The 18,703-nt window shown below is 33.6% G+C and overlaps 1 protein-coding gene across 2 annotated transcripts in view; it reads left to right on the forward strand.

Moving 5' to 3' along the window:
- The window catches only part of IL7 (interleukin 7), a 39,755-nt gene extending 23,183 nt beyond the window's left edge, over positions 1-16,572 (forward strand). Inside the window, exons 3-6 of one of the 2 annotated variants that reach the window (XM_004680022.2) lie at positions 9,031-9,111; positions 10,214-10,342; positions 14,083-14,136; positions 16,156-16,572. In XM_004680022.2, coding sequence (XP_004680079.1) covers positions 9,031-9,111; positions 10,214-10,342; positions 14,083-14,136; positions 16,156-16,260 — 369 coding nt within the window. In that variant the 3' untranslated portion in view covers positions 16,261-16,572. The remainder of the gene's footprint in view (positions 1-9,030; positions 9,112-10,213; positions 10,343-14,082; positions 14,137-16,155) is intronic. The other variant, XM_012722929.1, reaches the window with a different exon arrangement.
- The last annotated feature ends 2,131 nt before the right edge of the window (positions 16,573-18,703 follow it).

The raw sequence follows: 18,703 nt of genomic DNA on the forward strand, positions 1-18,703 counted from the left end.
CAATAATCCACATAAAATAAGTTGGAGTCAGAAGCATTCAGAATCAGTTATTTCAGCATTCACAGTTTAGCAGTCATTGATGAAAAGGGCATATTACTTTTTAAAAACTGTAGTAAAGTTTACAGATGGCAGTTAATATCCTCTGCAAATTTCAGTGTTTAACTTGTTATATTGTCATCCAATGGGAAGTATTTTTTTTTTAATTACATGAAAATGCAATGGAAAATCTGCCAAGTAAAAAGCAGTAAATACTAAGTGTATAGGAAATTAGCAACTCCTCCCAGCTGGACAATGAGATGAATGCTAGAGCCATACCATGCTTACATAGTAATGACAAGGCCCCTTCTTCAGAATTCTCTTTTGATAGATGCCTATTATTTTCTAGGAATGACTTACTCATTCCTAGCCATGATTCTATTAAGTCAGTGTGTTAATCTTTGAGGATAATAATGATTCTAATACTCACATGCTTTTTTTTGGCATGGAACTGGGGTGTAGGTTAGAGGTGTGGGAGGTGGGAGGATTCGCCAGAGACAGAGCGGGGAGCAGAACAGGCAAATTGACTGAAATACACTACTGAGGGGAGCAGTGGGTGTGACAGAAGACCAGTGGGTGTGACATACTATGCCTTATGTGGATTAATTAGCTCCCTGGCTGGGAATCAGATGCAGGCCTTAGAGGTTGTAGCATGCTAAGACTTAATCCCTATACCAGGGAAGCCCTAATACTCACATGTTTTGATAACTGTTTTATGATAATTACTATGTTGGTAATTGACTTATGTCATAATCAAGTTTGGTGATATTTTAAGTTCTGTGAAATCTGGTTTCTTTACCATTTAAAGGTAAATATCAGTCAGATAATCAACCAAGATGCTAGAGTGCTATTAATGGTCAGTATTTATGCAGCTATTAAGTCAGTGACCAACATGGGTATTGTAGGTTTTGATGTTAGAAATTAAATTACTAACATAAGTGGCTTCTGTGCACCAAGAAGACTACAGATATATTTAAGCTGAGAATGAGCAATTTATAATGACCTATTTATATCATGACTCTGTGGATCCTGTGTGAATGTCTCACTTTAATGTACTTGCTAGTGCTGTGATTTTGTATAAGTTAATCTTTTTCTCCTTTATTTTTCAGAGTAGGAAATGCATGATTTAGAGATTTATGACACTATACCAAGAACAGGGTGTACAGGCATCAATAATTGTGCAGTGTTTGACATAAACATTGATATTTAGGAAAATCAGCCAATTATTGAATCATATAATTCAGGCACATTTCTCATCACCAAACTTACATAGCCATATATTAACACAAATGAACAAAACACCATGTTTTTATATATACCACATTTAAGGTATATTGCTAATGCTGAAAAGACATCCTATGAATAGAAAAAAAATTAGGCCTTCAGAAATATACAACTAATATATATATGCCTCTTTGTTCTATGTTCACAATAACTTTGTTTCCAATAAATTTTATCTGTTTGATTTTTCTTAAATTGAACTTCATTTAAAAAATACAGGGGTATTTGCATAAATTGAAACTCACAATCACATTTTTTAAAACTCTTATCTAAGCAAAAAAAAAAAAACTTTTTGGGTGCTACTTTGAAACACAAGTTGTCAGTGGTTATTTGACTGATATTCTTTGCTTTATTGCTAGCATGTTCTCAACAGTGGATTACCACACTGTTAAAAGGCTTTATATTTCTGTTATTTTATGTGCTGCAGAAACATGCAATATAAAATGTGCTCTTTATGAGTGTAAGTTAAATGAGAACAAATTGACAAATTTCATGGGATTGCTTTAGCCAGGCTACTTTGGCCTTAGGAAGAGCTGGGGGATTAATATAAGCACACCTTGGTAGCCTGATAGCTTTGATTAATTTAACAACAGTTCTTTACATTCACCTTAGTAGTTTAGCATAAAATCTACAAGCAAACACCTTTTGGCTACTAATAGTGTGCTAACTATCCTGTGTTTGTAATGTCAGAGCATGATAGGTACATATATTTATTATCATAACAAAGAACTCTGAAACTGAAACATTTCACCTGTTCTTTTCCCCTCTTTGTTAACCTAAATTGGGTGGCAGAGGAAGGGAAAGGAGGGAATACAGGATTTTATAAGGATGGTCTTAGTCTTTGCAAATAATTGGTATCTGTTATTTTTTCAGAATATGTGCATTGAGCATGAATACTCAGAGAGTTTCAAACTATTAAGCAGGAAATAGTGCATATAAATATCGGAGGTGTTTGTGTGCAATATCCCCCCTCACTTTTGGCTAGAAAATGTAGAATATAGTTATCTGGGAATGATTAATTTATGGTTTGTTTCAATGACTATTCCAAGCTGTTTACCTAGACTGATCTACCCAAACTGGAATCAGTCCTTTGATTCAACTGTATTTATTTCAGTGGTATATATCCAGGGAGACAGAATTCTTACAGTCTCTGATTCTTCTGCTTTTATTTCTACTCACTGTGTATTTCTCCCATAATTTAATCTCTAGGCCACTTAATTTGCTTCCCCAGGCAAGAAAGATAAGCATTACAGTGAGCAGTACACTATGAATACTTCTCAGCATTTATTTGTTGTCATACAACTGAGTTAAAATCATGCCATATCCCTGTTTAATAGCTTTCCATAAATGACTATCATTGTCTACTAAATCAAGACTAATATCTAATTGGGCATTTGGGTGGCAGGATCTCCCAGTTTGTATTTCTAATCTAATTATTACTCTCTGTTACCCCTTACACTACCCAAATTTTACATACCAAACATTGTACATACCAACATTACTGAACAAATGAAAATAAGCATAAGGAAGTGAGTAATAATACAAAGGTAGACCTGATAAATGGTATCAATTATTTAAAATTTTGAAATTAAGTAAGACTAATTGTATGATATGGATCATAGGAGATACAACTGAAATGCATATATCTGATATAAACTGGAATTCTTTTCAAAAATCCTAATATAAAATGTATAAACTAATCAATAACAAGCAAACAGATTAAGAAAGTGGTCAAGAAAAGGAGAGACTCTCTACTGTAGCATGAGTATGATCTCTGGCCAGGGAGGTGACTCACATGGCACAGCAGACTGCTCCCTTCAGCAGTATAATTCAGTCAATCTGCTTGTTCTACTCTCCTCTCTGTGTCTGGTGAATCCTCTTGCCCCTCACAACTCTGGCCTAAACCCCAGTTCTTCTACACAAAAATAAATAAAATCTTTAAAAAGAAAAGAAAGTGAATAAGAAAAGGTTATTTATAGAAAAGAAAAATGCAAATTGTTAATGCAAAATTATACTAATCTTCTAGTAGTCTTGGAAATGCAAATTTAACCTATAATGAGACACAAATTTTCATATATCAAGATTGGTAAAAATGCTAAAGGTTGACATCTGGTACTAGCAAGAATGTGACAAAATGGTTTCCTTTATTTGTGGTGGAAATGTGAATCATTTAAAAAATGAAAATGTTATTTTCTGCAGCAAATCTCAATTTGGGGAGCCAATAAATATACAGAAAGGCAGATATTAATTTAAAAGGACATCACACACACACACACACACACACATCTACTGAACACTTTTAACCTTGATAACTTCCCTTACTCAGAAGCTTGCATATTCTAATTTCAATAAAGCTACTCTTTGCTTTTTTTTTTTTATTAGTGTTAGCATGGTATATAGACTGCTATCACTTTATATGTCTTATAATTAAACTAGGTTCCTTTGAGACAATATAAGTTGGATCTTGTTTTTTAATCATTCTTATAACCTTTTCTTTTTATTGGTATATTTAGACCACTAATATATTTTTTTTTATTACAAAGCTTATTTTTACATCATTTTGCACATTTTTTTCCCCATCTCGATTGTAATCCCCGCGGGTTTCCCATCACCAGATCACCCCTGTGCCACCACCCTAGTCCCATGCATTTCCTTCCCCCCCCCATTTTTGATCCCATTCCCCACTCTGCCCCCACAGAATGTCTCTGGTTTATGGTTGTTCATTATTTTTGTTATTTTCTCGCCTGGTCTATTATACTCCTGCTATGAGTAAAAATATGGAACGCTTCACGAATTTGCGTGTCATCCTTGCACAGGGGCCATGCTAATCTTCTCTGTATCGTTCCAATTTTAGTATATTTGCTGCCGAAGCGAGCACTAGACCACTAATATTTTAAAAGATTTTATATCTATAGATATATAGATATATAGATTAATATACCATATCTCTTAATGTTTTCTACATTTTGCAACTGTTCTTTGTATTTCTGTCTTCCACACTTTTTTCCTTTTGAAGTTTTGACATTTCATGTAACACCATTTTTTCGCCTAAGCATAGAATTACAGTTTTTTCTTAGTTTTAGAAATTGTTGCACTAGAGTTTGCATGAATTACTTACATTTAAGTCCACTTTATTTTTTTCAAGATTTATTTATTTATGCCTACTGAACTGTGGTACAGGCCAGAGGTACAACCATTGGTGAAAGGATTCACCTGAGGCAGAGGGGGAGCAAAACAGGCAGACTGACAAAGTCCACTGCAGAGGGGAGCAGCGGGAGGGTCAGGAGAGGTCTACTGTGCCACCTGGGTAACCTCCCTTTCCTGGGGGTTAAACTCAATGGTGAAGTGGCTGCAGCTAGCTTTGTAGTGCTCTTGTTAATGTTGGGCCAACATGTGCCAATGTTGTGTCCACTTTCAAATAAAACTACACCACTTCACTGATTGTACCAGTACCTTAAAATAATCATAAGGCCGCCTATTTGCTCTTTGTATCATAGCTTTTTTTTCATTTCACGTCTATATAAGCATATATCATATATATTTAAATGCTTTGTTGCTATTATTCTGAACAAACATATCAATTAAAAATAAGTAAATAATTTTTTTTATTTTAAGCTTTATTTATTCATTCTGTAATATACTTTGTTTATGTAGATCTGAGTTTCTGACCTATATCATTTTCTTTCTCTCTGAATAAGATTTTTGAACTATTCCTTTTGAGGCATGTCTGAAGCCAACAAATTATTCAATTTTTGTCTGAGGATATTTTCATTTCTACTTCCTTTTTGAAGGAGAATTTATCAGAATAAAGAATTCAAAGTTGAGTTTTTTTCTCAAAAAAATTTATACATTTACCTTCACTGTATACTTGTTTACATCATTTCAGAGAATTTGGGTGTGATTTTGTTATCTTTTTACCTTTATAAATAAGTTTGCTCCCCCCAACGGCTATTTTTCAAGATTTTTATTTTTGCTTATCAAAATATTGAAGATATACGTAGATTAGGTATTGAAGCATTAATCCTGGTGGCAATCTATAAACTTCCTGGACATGTGACTGGGTGCCTGGCATTAATTTAAGGAAAGTTCTTAGTGATGATTGTTTCATATATCTATATATCTATATATATATATATATTTATCTCTTTTCTCCTTCTGATAATTCCATTATACATATGTTATAATCTGGTAGTTTTTAACAGTTCTTGGATATTCCATTCTACTTTTTTTCTTCCTACATTTTCATTTTTTTAGATTAAAATTTTAATTTAATCTACTTTTAGAAGTTTCTTTTGTCATATCTAAAATTAGAGATTACTTCATTAGCCATGTCAAGTCTAATAAAGTGCCAAATTTAGTTCTATCTAAAGCATATCATATTCTTTCTTAGAATTTCATCTTTTTGCTTTTATTATCCATTTTTCTTACATGCCATAAACTTTGTCCACTAAAGTCCTTAGCATATTAGTAAGATTTTTTTTTTTAATTCCTGGTCTCATAATCTCAATGTCTCTGCCAGATCTTACTCTTTCTGATGTTTTATCTCCTCAAATTGTGTGTCTTTTAGGTTTTTGTTAGATAAACATGATATAATGGATGAAAGGAACTGTGGTAAATAGACCTCAGGAGTGTAGTAGTGAGACTGGAGAGAAGAGAAATATTTTATAATGCTATGATAGATCTCAGTAATTTGATGAGTCTGTGTTCCTGGACTATACATTTTTTTTATAATAATATAATAGTTTGTTTTTACAATATTTTGTGCCTTTTTCCATCTCAGTTGTAATCCTCGTGGGTTTCCCATCACCAGATCATCCGTGTGCCATCACCATAGTCCAGTGCACTCCCCCACACCCCACACACACCACCGTTTTTGATCCCATTCCCTATTCCACTCCCATAAAATGTCTCTGGTATATAGTTGTCATTATTACTATTATTTTCCCACCTGGTCCTTTATGTTCCTGCTATGAGTGAAACCATACAGTATTTTTCCTTTTCTTTCTGGCTTATTTCACTGAGTATGATCTTTTCCAGCTCCTTCCATGTTGCTGCAATCTGGACTATACATTTTACCAATGCTTTTCATTGCACACATTCACCGTAAATGAGACAGGATGGCTAGAAGGGACTGAAAAGGGCATTTCTGTTACCCCAAACTCCTGACCAAAACCAACTGTCAAATAATAAATGTTTGTTGTTTTAAACTACTTAACTTTGTGATAAAGTTGCTACGCATTAATGATAATGGATACAGATTATTTTCAGAGGCTTACTCTCCATTTATTGAAAGACCAGAGGTCATGGGACCAAATATTATTGTGCAAGTATACTCATTCCTCTCCTCTTGTTCAGTCTGCCTATATCCACTCCCCAAAGCAGTCTTTGGTCAAACTCAACATCAACGGACAGAGAAATACTACTCTAGAGTAAGCTAAATAATTGCCAGCTAAGACATCAAATTCTAATCTCTGGAAATTTATAATGAAAGGAGGTCTTAGCACATGTGATTGAATGAAGGCTTGTGATGTGGAAAGATATCCTGGATTATATGGACTTCTCATGCCATCACTAGTATCCTTATAAGAGAAATGCAGAAAATGACTGGACACACACATAGAGAAAAGAAGGTGATGAAGATGAGGACAGACTGGACGGTGTGGCCACAGCCAAGGAACGCCAAAGAGTACAGGCAGCCATCAAAAGATAGAAGACACAAGCACACAATTCTCTAGAATTTCCTGCTGACATCCTTTCTATAGATATTTTTGGCTCCAGAACACTGAGAATATAAACCTATGTTGTTTTGAACAATCAACTTTTGGGTCATCTGTCACAGCAATCCTAGAAAATGAATATATTCCATCATGGTGGTAAGAAGAGAAATTGAAACTAATTTTTCTTCCAACTCTGATTCTGTAAATCATAATCTGATCCATCCCTAAGGCTGGAATGAAAACAGTTTCAGAAAATGTGATTGCCCTCATGTACTTCTATGTGAAATATATTCATAAAATGCACTGCAGTCAAGTCAATATTAATGGTGACTTCTACAGGAATCAAACTGTTAAGTGTATTTTAAGTAATATCTTTGTGTACTGTATCAAGCATTTGAATAAACAAATCAACTGACATAACATTTTTTGTACCAAAAAATGAATTCTGCTAAACACCTGGAATGATGGCGTAACTAAAACAACATTCAAATATTTATATGAATTGCTAGAATGCTCCAAGAAATGGATATTAATTTTGTGACATACTCTCATACAATATTTTTGGTAAGTTAGAAATTATAATAAAAGGAAAGTACATATATGTCCATCTATTTTTTTTTTTGGCAGGACAAAAATAAAATGTTTTTGTTTCATCAAAGAAAATATACATACTTTTTTGTCATTCTTGTGATTAAATGGATATCAATAGGAAAATTATTGAATAGGCAAATATGATTTCTCATCTGCCTTTTCATCAATGAGTATAATGGCAACATGAGGACAGTTATAAAAAATAATTTGCACTTGTGATACCGTTGGTATGATAAGGGTTCTTGGCAACACAAATCTTCAGCTTATTTTTACAAAGATCAGAAGTGATATAAAATTGTCCAAGGGATGTAATATATCCCCCCTTTATATTAAATGACATGAGAAACTGGGACCCTGTTTTCTTATCTTTCTTTTCCCATAGGGCTTGGCAGAAGACCTTGCACATTGGCCCATAGTAAGTGTTGAATGGTTAAATGAATGTTTTCAGACACTAATTCTTGCAGGTAAACAGTATATGCATTTAGGTCAGGATAAACCCTGAGATCATTTATGTTATCACAGGTGAGGAACACTTCCCTCAAAGGCAGATGAACATTAGAAATCTGTGACTACAGCCTATCATTACTCTGTGCTTTATCCCAATTCTTTGATGGCATCATGCAATCTAAAATTCTTAAAGTCCTTCTAGAGCCTCTGATAGCATGGAATGCTTACTTGCTAGACAGAAATAGAATGACCTTGTGCATTAGAGAACCAGAATCTTTGAGGAATTCTTCCTAATAGGTCAACTAAAATTCTTGACTTAGGTAATCCCCACCTGAATGGTTGAAAAGGAATAGAATTCCATAGAAATGAAAAATAAGCATTTACCTGTCTGACCTACCATTCTTGCATTTTGATACACACACTTTCAATCCCACTGTTTCTCAGCAAAAAAGTGCCTCAAACATTCAGACAAATAAATTGTTTAAAAGGCTATCATAGAATGAAAATTTTGAACTTTACTCTGTCAGGAGGCTTTCCCTTATTCTATTATATTCCCTTTGTTGCTATGTGATTGTAGCAGGAAATTGGACTAAATAACCTCTTAAAAATGCATCACAACTTCATGATTTCAAAATGTATGTCTTGTCTATATAACTTCTAAAATAGGTACTTTTATTTTCTTGTATAGGCCAGATTATCTCAAGGATTTCTAGGTTTAAATCATGGAGTCTCAGGGAGAAGAGGGGACTCTAAATATTTAAGGGTTTATGTATATACTTGTGTTAATACTTCAAGCACAGCAAACTTATCTTCATGCTTAGCCAGCTGAGTAAGGTTAAAGTTATTTTTTTTAAATGCACATATAAATACCAAGTATTATAACATTGTTATTTTTGTAATTACTACATATTAGAAAAGTCCCCAGTTTAACCATATTATTTTATATTGTTTATTACAGGACAGCATGCTAGAAATTGATAGCAATTGCCTGAATAATGGTTCTAACTTTTTTAAAAAACATTCATGTGATGATAATAAGGTAATGATAATTATTTGGAGTTTATATGTCATTTGAGCTTGATTTCATAGAAGTGTTTACTTTGTATCTGTTAGATAAATATATTGATTATATTAATAACCTGCTGTTTTAATTCTAGCCAGACAATTCCCAATGATCTATTAATTCTACCATGCCTTCTTTTATACTTTTATTTTACAAATAGCCCTAGGCTTGATAGTCTGCTTTAGCATCTCATTTTCGCCTTGAAAATATTAAAATAACTACTGGATTCAAAGACCATAATCTATTATTTTTGAAATTCATTATGTAGAGAAAATGCTTGGTAGAGTGATTGATTGCTTGCTCACACATAAACATAAGTTATGGACATAATTTAGTTATAGGTACTTTGAAAGTGTTTTTTTCACTATTTTCTTATCTTCAAACCACTACCACTTCTAAGTGGTGGATTGCACTTTACAAAACTTCCAAAAATTTGTGTCAATTTTTTTTCTACAGAAACTAATGATAGTCTTTTTTCCTTTGATTTTATTTTTTAAATTAAAGTAGCAATGCATTACAAACTTACAGTAAAAGAGTTAATCTCATAGCATCTCATAGTATATCCACGTAAGTTTCTTACATTTTTTAAGTTTCTAACATTTTTTATTTTAAATAACTGAAAATAACTGTTAATACAGTCTTTCACTTGCACATTGTCCGTTACTCATTCATAGCTTTAAAAATACAAAAAAAAAAAAAAGTCAACAAATCAAACTACACATACCTTTCGTTACTGATGATTCCAGAAGTCCTCTCCTTTGATTATCTTGTTTAAAATTGAATAAGTTTGTCATATTTCACCCATAAGTGATAAGATCTTACATATGTACCAGAGAAAAGCAATTTTAGAAGTCAGATAATCATTAAACCAAGTTCTAGGAGCTTCGTGTTTTCACCTGGGAACTAAAAGGGTGCAATCTAATTACTTGTCAGTCATGTGATTAACTGGAACAGAAAGCTGGGGGTGGGGGTGGGGCATTGCTTAGCAACGCAGCTCTGACTTTAGGCTTCTTAAGAAAGCTTATAATTTCTTAATATTTTATTTAAACCATAGCTTTTCTGACTTTTTCTGTAATAGGAAGCTATGTTTCTAAATCGTGCTGCTCGGAAGTTGAAGCAATTGCCTAAAATACATGACAGTGAAGATTTCAATCTCCATTTATCAAGAGTTTCACAAGGCACATTAAAACTGTTGAACTGCACCAAGGTATGATGAGGACCAATTACTGTTTTTCTTTGTTTTGTTTCACTTACATTTCTTCATGTTCTCACTCGCTAGCTTCTTCCTTTCCTCCTTGTCTTCCTCCCTCCCTCCTTTCCTTCTTGTCTTCCTTCCTTCCTCCTTCCTTCCCTCCTCCTTCCTCCCCTCCCTCCCCCTACCTTCCCTCCTTCCTTTTCATTGTATTTCTAATTAAACATTGTTTATAAACCTGAAATGATGCAGAGGTAAGCTGAAGACTGTTTGCTTTGTTTTTGCTTTATTTGCATATTTTCTTTCTCTCTCATTGTATTTTGTTATTGAGGTAAAGTTTTTCAACACTGTATACAGTTCAAGTTGCAGGTTCACCCCTCTTCAGTTGTTTATTACATCACCACTGCCACCACCAAAGCACCCATAATCCACTGAGCCCCCTTCCCTCTCTGATCCGGATGCCCAACCCAAGTCCTAGAAATTTCACTATACAATTGAAGCTATGAGAGAGTGAAGATAGTGATGTGGAGAGAACTAAGTTTGAACAAAAATATAAACTATTGCCTTATCTATTGTTCTTTGAGATCATCTCCATCATCGACTTCTAAGTACTTACTGTAACTTACAGTAAGTTGAAATACCTTCACTCAACTGTAAAAGAGGAATTATCTCACCGTAAAGTGTACCCACTCATGCTTTTGCTAAGGCAAATAAATAAAGGATGGGGAATAATAAATTTTTATCTCTTCATAATTTATATATATTCTTAAGAACTCATAGACAATAAAAACAGGCAATCAAATATATTTCACAACAATATATGATAAAACTTGGTGTGTGTGTGTTTGTCCAATTTTTTTGCTTTAATATTCTTTATACATAAATATACTTTTTATACATATATTAAGCACTACTTATTCTCTACTTCTTTGCTAACAGTTGTTAAATGAAAAATAAAGTCTCAACAATACTTGACAAAGAGTTTGTTAGATAATAAAAGTAGGGATTACAGCCTAGGAAGCAGTTCAACGGATTTACTCGAACTGTTACAATAAATCTAAGTTTGAATTTAGTTCATAGGAGTCAGTAAATCATTGACATTAAATGTTTAATTATTTTTGCTACAAGGGGCTTGCAGTTTAAATTGTATTGACCTAAAGATATGCTGATGCTATAGGAAGGCAAGGCACACTTTTTTTTTTTCCTTGCTAATGAATAAACTGTAGAGATACAAAGTATGAGTACCAATTGTTTAATATTTTTTATAAAAAAATACTGAAAATACTGATTTTTATTTTTACACTTTATTTTTTTTCCTTGCTAATGAATACACTGTAGAGATAGAAAGTATGAATACCAATTGTTTAATATTTTTTATAAAAAAATACTGAAAATACTCATTTTTATTTTTGGACAGCAAATTCCTGCATATAGAATGGAACCTATGAAGATAACTTTGCACTCTTCCCTGCTATACAAGGGGGTGGGAGCTCAGGAAATGTTTCAATATGTTTACATAGTTATGAAATGAAAATAACAAAACACAATTTGAAAGACATTAGACAACAGAATAGACTAGACAACAGTTTCTTCATTGGAAAAATAGAGAAAAATCATGGTATTATGAACATTGCAAGATGTTGAAAGGGATAAATGGCATAATTTACATAATTTGTTTAGTTCTAAAATGATTTCTGTAAGTTAATAAATTCTGTTAATACTGTTGCCATCTACCTGCAAGGATTTACTGGGTGGCACACAAAGCACCCAGTTTTAAAAGAAAATTTTAATATTTCTATGATGGAAAGTATTTTTATTTTTTAATGCCAGTAATTGCCCACAGAAGTAAAATGGTGGCCCTCCTTCATGGTGCAGCAGGTTAGGACTCAGCACTGCAAGCAAGTGGCAATTGCTTCAGTACAAATTCAATGCCCCACCTCAGAGGTGATTCATATGGCACAGCAGACCTCTCCTGACCCACCCACTGCTCTCCTCAGCAGTGTACTTCGTCTATCTGCCTGTTCTCTCCACTCTACCTCTGGTGAATCCTCTCACTGCTCCTGCACCTCTGGCCTGTACCCCAGTTCTGTATGCATAAATAAATCTTTTTTTAAAAAAAGATGATACTATCTTCGAGGACTGTTAGCCATGATGAAAATAAAGTTAATAGAAACTACTTCATTAGTGACATTATGTAGTTGATACAAGGCAGTCTCTTGGGGTCCTGGATTATTTCCATATTTATATAACTATTCCTTTATGTGAACTTTCTACTATTTTCTTTTCTATAATTCTGATCTATAATGTTCTATGCATTTTTCATAGTCAAGTTCAAGAGTCATGAAGATTTCATACTCTAGCCTATCACCTAGAGTAAACAAAAGTGATCTCAAAGTAACCCTTATTTACAGTGACTTCAAAGTACTGTCAAATGCAGGAAGGTGGATGGTTTTCATGTTATGTAAACATCCAGTTGCTTAGGATTGTTGGAAATACTATGTTGAGTGTAAGTTCAAGTCAGGGCTCAATTGGAAAGACTGCAGAATCACTTCTTGGCTTATGAAGGGGTAAGAAATATAGGTTTGTTATACACTTTCCATTACTTCTCTCATGTGTTGTGCTTTGTACGGATCATGTTTCAATATAAACCTGGAGAGAAAGAAAAACAAACAAAAAAACACACAAATTATTGGACCTCGAAATTAAATAAATTTTTTTACAAAATTAACTAACCTAATAAGTCATTTTTTTAAGTGATAGATCAAGATATTAAAGACGGCCAGCTACACTGAATTTTCTTTGTAAACCAGGCATGCTACCAGAGTTTTATTGTTGTTTGCTGTTGATGGATAAAGCTTAACAAAATTTATTCTTAGGGTTTGTTTTTTTTTTAAAAGATTTATTTATTTATGCCTACAGAACTGGGGTACAGGCCAGAGGTGCAGGGGCTGTGAGAGGGTTCACCAGAGACAGAGTGGAGACCAGAACAGGCAGATTGATGAAGTACACTGCTGAGGGGAGCAGCGGGTGAGACAGGAGAAGTCTGCTGCACCATGTGGGTCCCTTTGGGGTGGGGATCGAACTCATGCTGAAGTGGTTTTAGTTTCTTAGTGCTGTGTTTTAACCCGCTGCCCTATTCTTAGGATTTTTAACAGCTTAATGCTAACTTAATTTTCAGTGTTTTTTTAAAGTATAGTTTTGTCTTTAATAGAAAAAAGTTTCAGGACCTCCCTAGTGTCACAACGGGTTAAAGCACAGCACTGCGAAGCTGGTGGCCTCTGCTTCAGTGTGAATTCTATCCCTGGCCCTGGAGGTGAACCCACAAGGTGCAGCAGACTTCTGTCTCACCCGCTGCTCCCCTCAGCAGTGTACTTCATCAATCTGCCTGTTCTGCTTCCCACTCTTGTCTCTGATGAAGACTCTCACTGCCCCTGCACTGCACCACTGGCCTGTACCCCAGTTCTGTATGAATAATCTTTTTTTTTTTTTTAGATAGTTTCATCTTCATAGTAATTAACACTTGCTGGACAAACCTGAAAAATTTATAGATCAGGAATATTCAAAAAAACTAACTTTTTTTGTTTCTTTCTTTCCCCTTATATTTGTACTCTGCTATACTGACAATGAAGAAATTAAATTAGATTTCCTAAATGTTAGATGAACAAGTAATAATGTAAAAATTAGTGACTATATTAAAGTGTTAAGCAAAAAAAATGAGTAATATTCAATGTTTCAAATGTGACTTTTTTTTTAAGGTTAAAGGAAAAAAACTACCTTCGCTGGGTGAAGCTCAATCCACTAAGAATTTGGTGAGAGTAACTTTATAGCTTTCTTCTTTATCCATTTTTTGTACACTAATTACTTTTGTTTTTCTCTTTAAAATGCTATGTTTTTATTTTGGGTTTTGAAAATAGGCAATATAATGTTAACAAAAGGAGAATAAAAGGTGTTACTTAGAAATTGGATTCCCTTAAAGTGCATTTTTAGGGCCCTCCCTGGTGGTGCAGCGGGTTAAAGCACAGCACTAAGAAGCTAAAGTCACCTCAGCATGAGTTCGATTCCTGTCTGCCCCGGAGGTGACCACATGGCGCGGCAGACCTCTCCTGACCCGCCCGCTGCTCCCCTCAGCAGTGTACTTCGTCAGTCTGCCAGTTCTGCTCCCCATTCTGTCTCTGGTGACGCCTTTCGCCACCCCTGAGCCTCTGGTCTGTACCCCACCTCTGTATGCACAAATAAATAAATCTTAAAGTGCAATTCTAAACACTAGTATTTCAAAATAAATAAATAAATAAGCTAAGGAAACTAACAGAGCATGTATATTTAAAATAAAAGCAATAAAATTAAAACATCACTAGTAATGGGCAAAAAAATATGAACAAATATCTAGATTTATATAGAAAACAAGTATATGAAGAAAAAAGTCCATCTTGCTAGATAGTAAACAAAAAATGAATCTATTTTGGATCTGTTTACTAGTATAGATACATCCTTGATATATGTATTTTATATATTATATATTCTACACATAATCATATCACAACATAAACATTCTATACATATTGCATACAAAATTACATAGCAATTAGAAAATATAAATGAAAACGTCTTAAGTATTTGACATGACATGTTAACTAGGATAGGACATGTTATAAGAGTGATTGGTTCCATCATGCTTCCATGAGTATGTATGGGAGCGTGGATATCTCTTACTGCTCTTAGAGAAGCAGAATGAATCTCAACATCTGAGGCTCAATAAGCCATTCAGATTCCAACCAAAGTAGAAGTGGTGAAATGAATAAAGAGAAATATAAACACATGGAGAACTCTGCTGAGAAAATGTAGAAAAGAAATTTAGAAAAGGAAGATAACCTTTATGTTCCCAGGATTATGAGGTAAAACCATGACTCTTTGTTTTTGTCTTTTCAGTACATGCTCTTGGTCTCTGAGGAAATATCACAAAATTTTCACTTCTATGTATTTCAAATCAGCGTAGTAAAGTACACTTTGATTTTTGACTTTTAAAAGATACCCTGAGACCTTTATTAGAAAGGACAAGAAAAAAATCTTCAAGTTTATTGTTTACTCTTTTAAATGTATTATTTTAAAAATTGTGTGAATACTAATACCTGGATAAATGGCAGCTTATTTATCCTCTTTCCAGCTCAGATTCCTCATATGAAAAAAAAATAAGATGAAATGGAGTAATATATGCAAAGTACTGTGCACATTCCAGACTAGAAAACACCCAATGATAGTTTATTATCTAAATGAAGAATTGCTCAGCTCAGTGATTATTCCACTTTCCAGATCAGAGGGTACCGATGCTTCCTTATGTGTCTATTCCATGTGAGGTATCTCTCCACTTTCTGAGGTGGACTTTTTAAAGATTCTCATTAGGGCCAGAAAGGTAGCTTATGAGCTGATGTTTTCCATACTACTAGAATTTGCCCAAAATAATCTGAATATTTTCATTGTTTATTTTCCCTTCCACAGAAAATACTTTTTTTCCATATTAAAGTGTTCAGTTGCATAATCTAGGTATAGCTTCCTAACAAAAGTTTAAACAACATTATAGCCACTGCCACAAGAGTGATGATGGTAGCCATCTGACATCACTTTATTAATTAATCCTATATCTTAAACTACAACAACCTTGATTTCTTAAATGTCAGTTATCTACATTATAGTTAAAAATAATAGTTTAAAAATATGGAAAATTCTTTTTCATTGTACAAATTTTCAATATAACTTCTGATGTGGAAATTAAAGATTCATATTTGAATGTGTATATTTATAAAAAATGTTAATTTTTAAATATATTTCTGTAGGAAGAGAACAAATATTTAAAGGAAAAGAATAAACAGAAGTGTTTCCTAAAGACCCTACTACAAAAGATAAAGACTTGTTGGAATAAAATTTTGAGGGGACACTAAAATGCAATGAAAAATATACAGCAGCAAAACTAAAGCATATGAACTCGTATTCTCCAGGAATTTATCAGCTCATGCAATTTTGGGGGAAAGAATGCTTCCTAGAATTTACTGAATGCATCCTGACAAAAATGGATAATAGCAATTGAAAAATCAACAATGTACTTTTTAAAGATGGACATAACGAATGGAAATGGAATGCTGCAATCAACAAATTGTTTCATTGGTATGTGGACATACCTCCATCGATGTTAATTCTGTGCTGATTTTTATAAGAAAATTCACTTATCAGTTGCAATAATATTTAAGCCTGTTTAAAGCTTTTGGGAAAAGACTTCGAATCTGTCAAGCAGATAAAGGTACCAAAGACTAAAAACTAAAATTGCTGAGACTAAAAAGCAAATTACCTTATTATCAAAATAATTTTATGGCCCACTCTGCATCAATGTACTGCGATAAGAATGGAAATTGTCATCTGTGCCGGAAAGAAGGCAGATGTGGGTAATTCCCATATATTTCAAGAAGTAACAGCATAATGGAGTTCCAGATACTTAAGAGATATCAAGGGATATAATTAAACCTGATTGTGTAACACAGTGCCTTCTAAGTGGTATAGCAAATACTTTACAATGAAGATAAGGAATCATTTCACAAAATAGAAAATTACTTCTTCTAAGGATGCTGACCCATAGTACTGAGTTACTTTTGTCATTTATGTATAATAAAACTTGTCTAAATGAGTTTGCAATTTGGGAAGTATATTTTTAAGAGAATAATATATGATGGCTTTTTAATTAATGGAATGTGTATATTTAATATTGACACTATATCTGTATATAAAAATATTTTCATACAGTATTACAAATTGCTTACTTTGGATACTATTTCTCCTTTGATAATAAATGACCTATGTATAAACACTGTCAGATTCACTTAATCCCAACAGAATTTTTCAGACAAAATTTCAGTACTACATCATTATTTGATCTCACTTTCATTGAATGAGTAATTTTTTAATACTTTATTACCAAGAATCTACAGGGGACCAGGACCTGAAGACTATCAAAGAACAGAAACACTACTCTTTATGTTCTATGTTAAATTCTAGTCTTTAAACAAAAAAAAAAATTGGTTTTCTATTAAACCATATTAAAAAGGCCTTTAAATAAGTCTCTCATTATTTATAAAGGGAACTGAAAACATTATTCCAGGCATGTTAGAATCTTAAAACTACCACCAGTTTGCCATCTCTGAACATACATCCTTCATATTCTTTCACCACTTCATTGCCACATAGTGAAGGCTGACTATTTAATCTATAAGAACCTCAGGTGACACTCAATGCATGGTAATAAGACAACTCTCATTTCATGTGTCTCTTTGCCTCTTTCTCACTCCCCAGCCCACCTGGAGTTTATCCTCGCCAATAAAGATGGCTGTAGAGAGTTGTACGGACAGCTGCATTAATGAGGCTTTGCGTCAATGTATGCTTTCTGTTTGGTTTTCATTATTGACTTCAAAATAAGGAGTTGAATACTTTGTAGGTGTAAATGATTGTTCACCAAGCCCTTTCTTTCTTCCTATGGACTGATAGGCTGTGCTTCCTTCCACCCCAAAACATGGTCAATGATGTGGTATACCTCCAGTCTGATAAATCGGTGCTGTTGTAAGTGTTCAAGGTATGTCACTGGTGTGGGTTGGGCCTGCACATTTCTAAAGACCGGATGTTATAGTGGGTAGGACTGTCAGTCCAGCCTAGTATGCGGCAGTAGATAGCTGTGTACACACAGCACTGTTATAACATGGTTACATCATAAGGGTGGCTATCTCCATGGGGATCTACACCTTGAGTAAACTGCAGGAAGCATTTCAAAATAGTGGCTGCTAGAATTGGTATCAGCGAGGTTATGTAACGTTGCCAGTTCTGTCTCTCTCCTTTTCCCTCAGCATATCCCCATTCAAAAACAGAATGGTAAAACACCTCTTAAATATCAAATCATGTTTAATTTTTATTTTATACTCCATTAAGTAAAATATTTACTTGTATTCCCTGTTTCTTCAAGTCATTTGTGATAAATAGTTTAAAAGAGGAGTGGGAAAACTTATATTAAAATATTCCTTGAGAGAATTTCAGGAAAATAAATCTCATAAAATTATACTAACAAATGACAGACACCATTTTAACCAACAAAGATTTTATAGAAATCCACTAGTTTAACCAGATCACGATGGCTATCATCTACACTTGTGAATAAATTGAGAATGAAGTATAGTTTTAAATAAACTATTATTTAAGAAAATTTTTTAAAATATAAATTAATATATATTTACTAAACTGATGATAAAAATTACAAAGGAAATGTAGCATCAAAACCCCTTCCATCAGAAATAAGCATAAGGGCCCTCCTCCCTAGTGGTGCAACACGTTAAAGCTACAGCCGTTTCA

The sequence above is a fragment of the Condylura cristata genome, unplaced genomic scaffold (genome assembly GCF_000260355.1).
Source record: "Condylura cristata isolate star-nosed mole 26May11 unplaced genomic scaffold, ConCri1.0 scaffold00009, whole genome shotgun sequence".
In the NCBI taxonomy this organism is placed as follows: domain Eukaryota; kingdom Metazoa; phylum Chordata; class Mammalia; order Eulipotyphla; family Talpidae; genus Condylura; species Condylura cristata.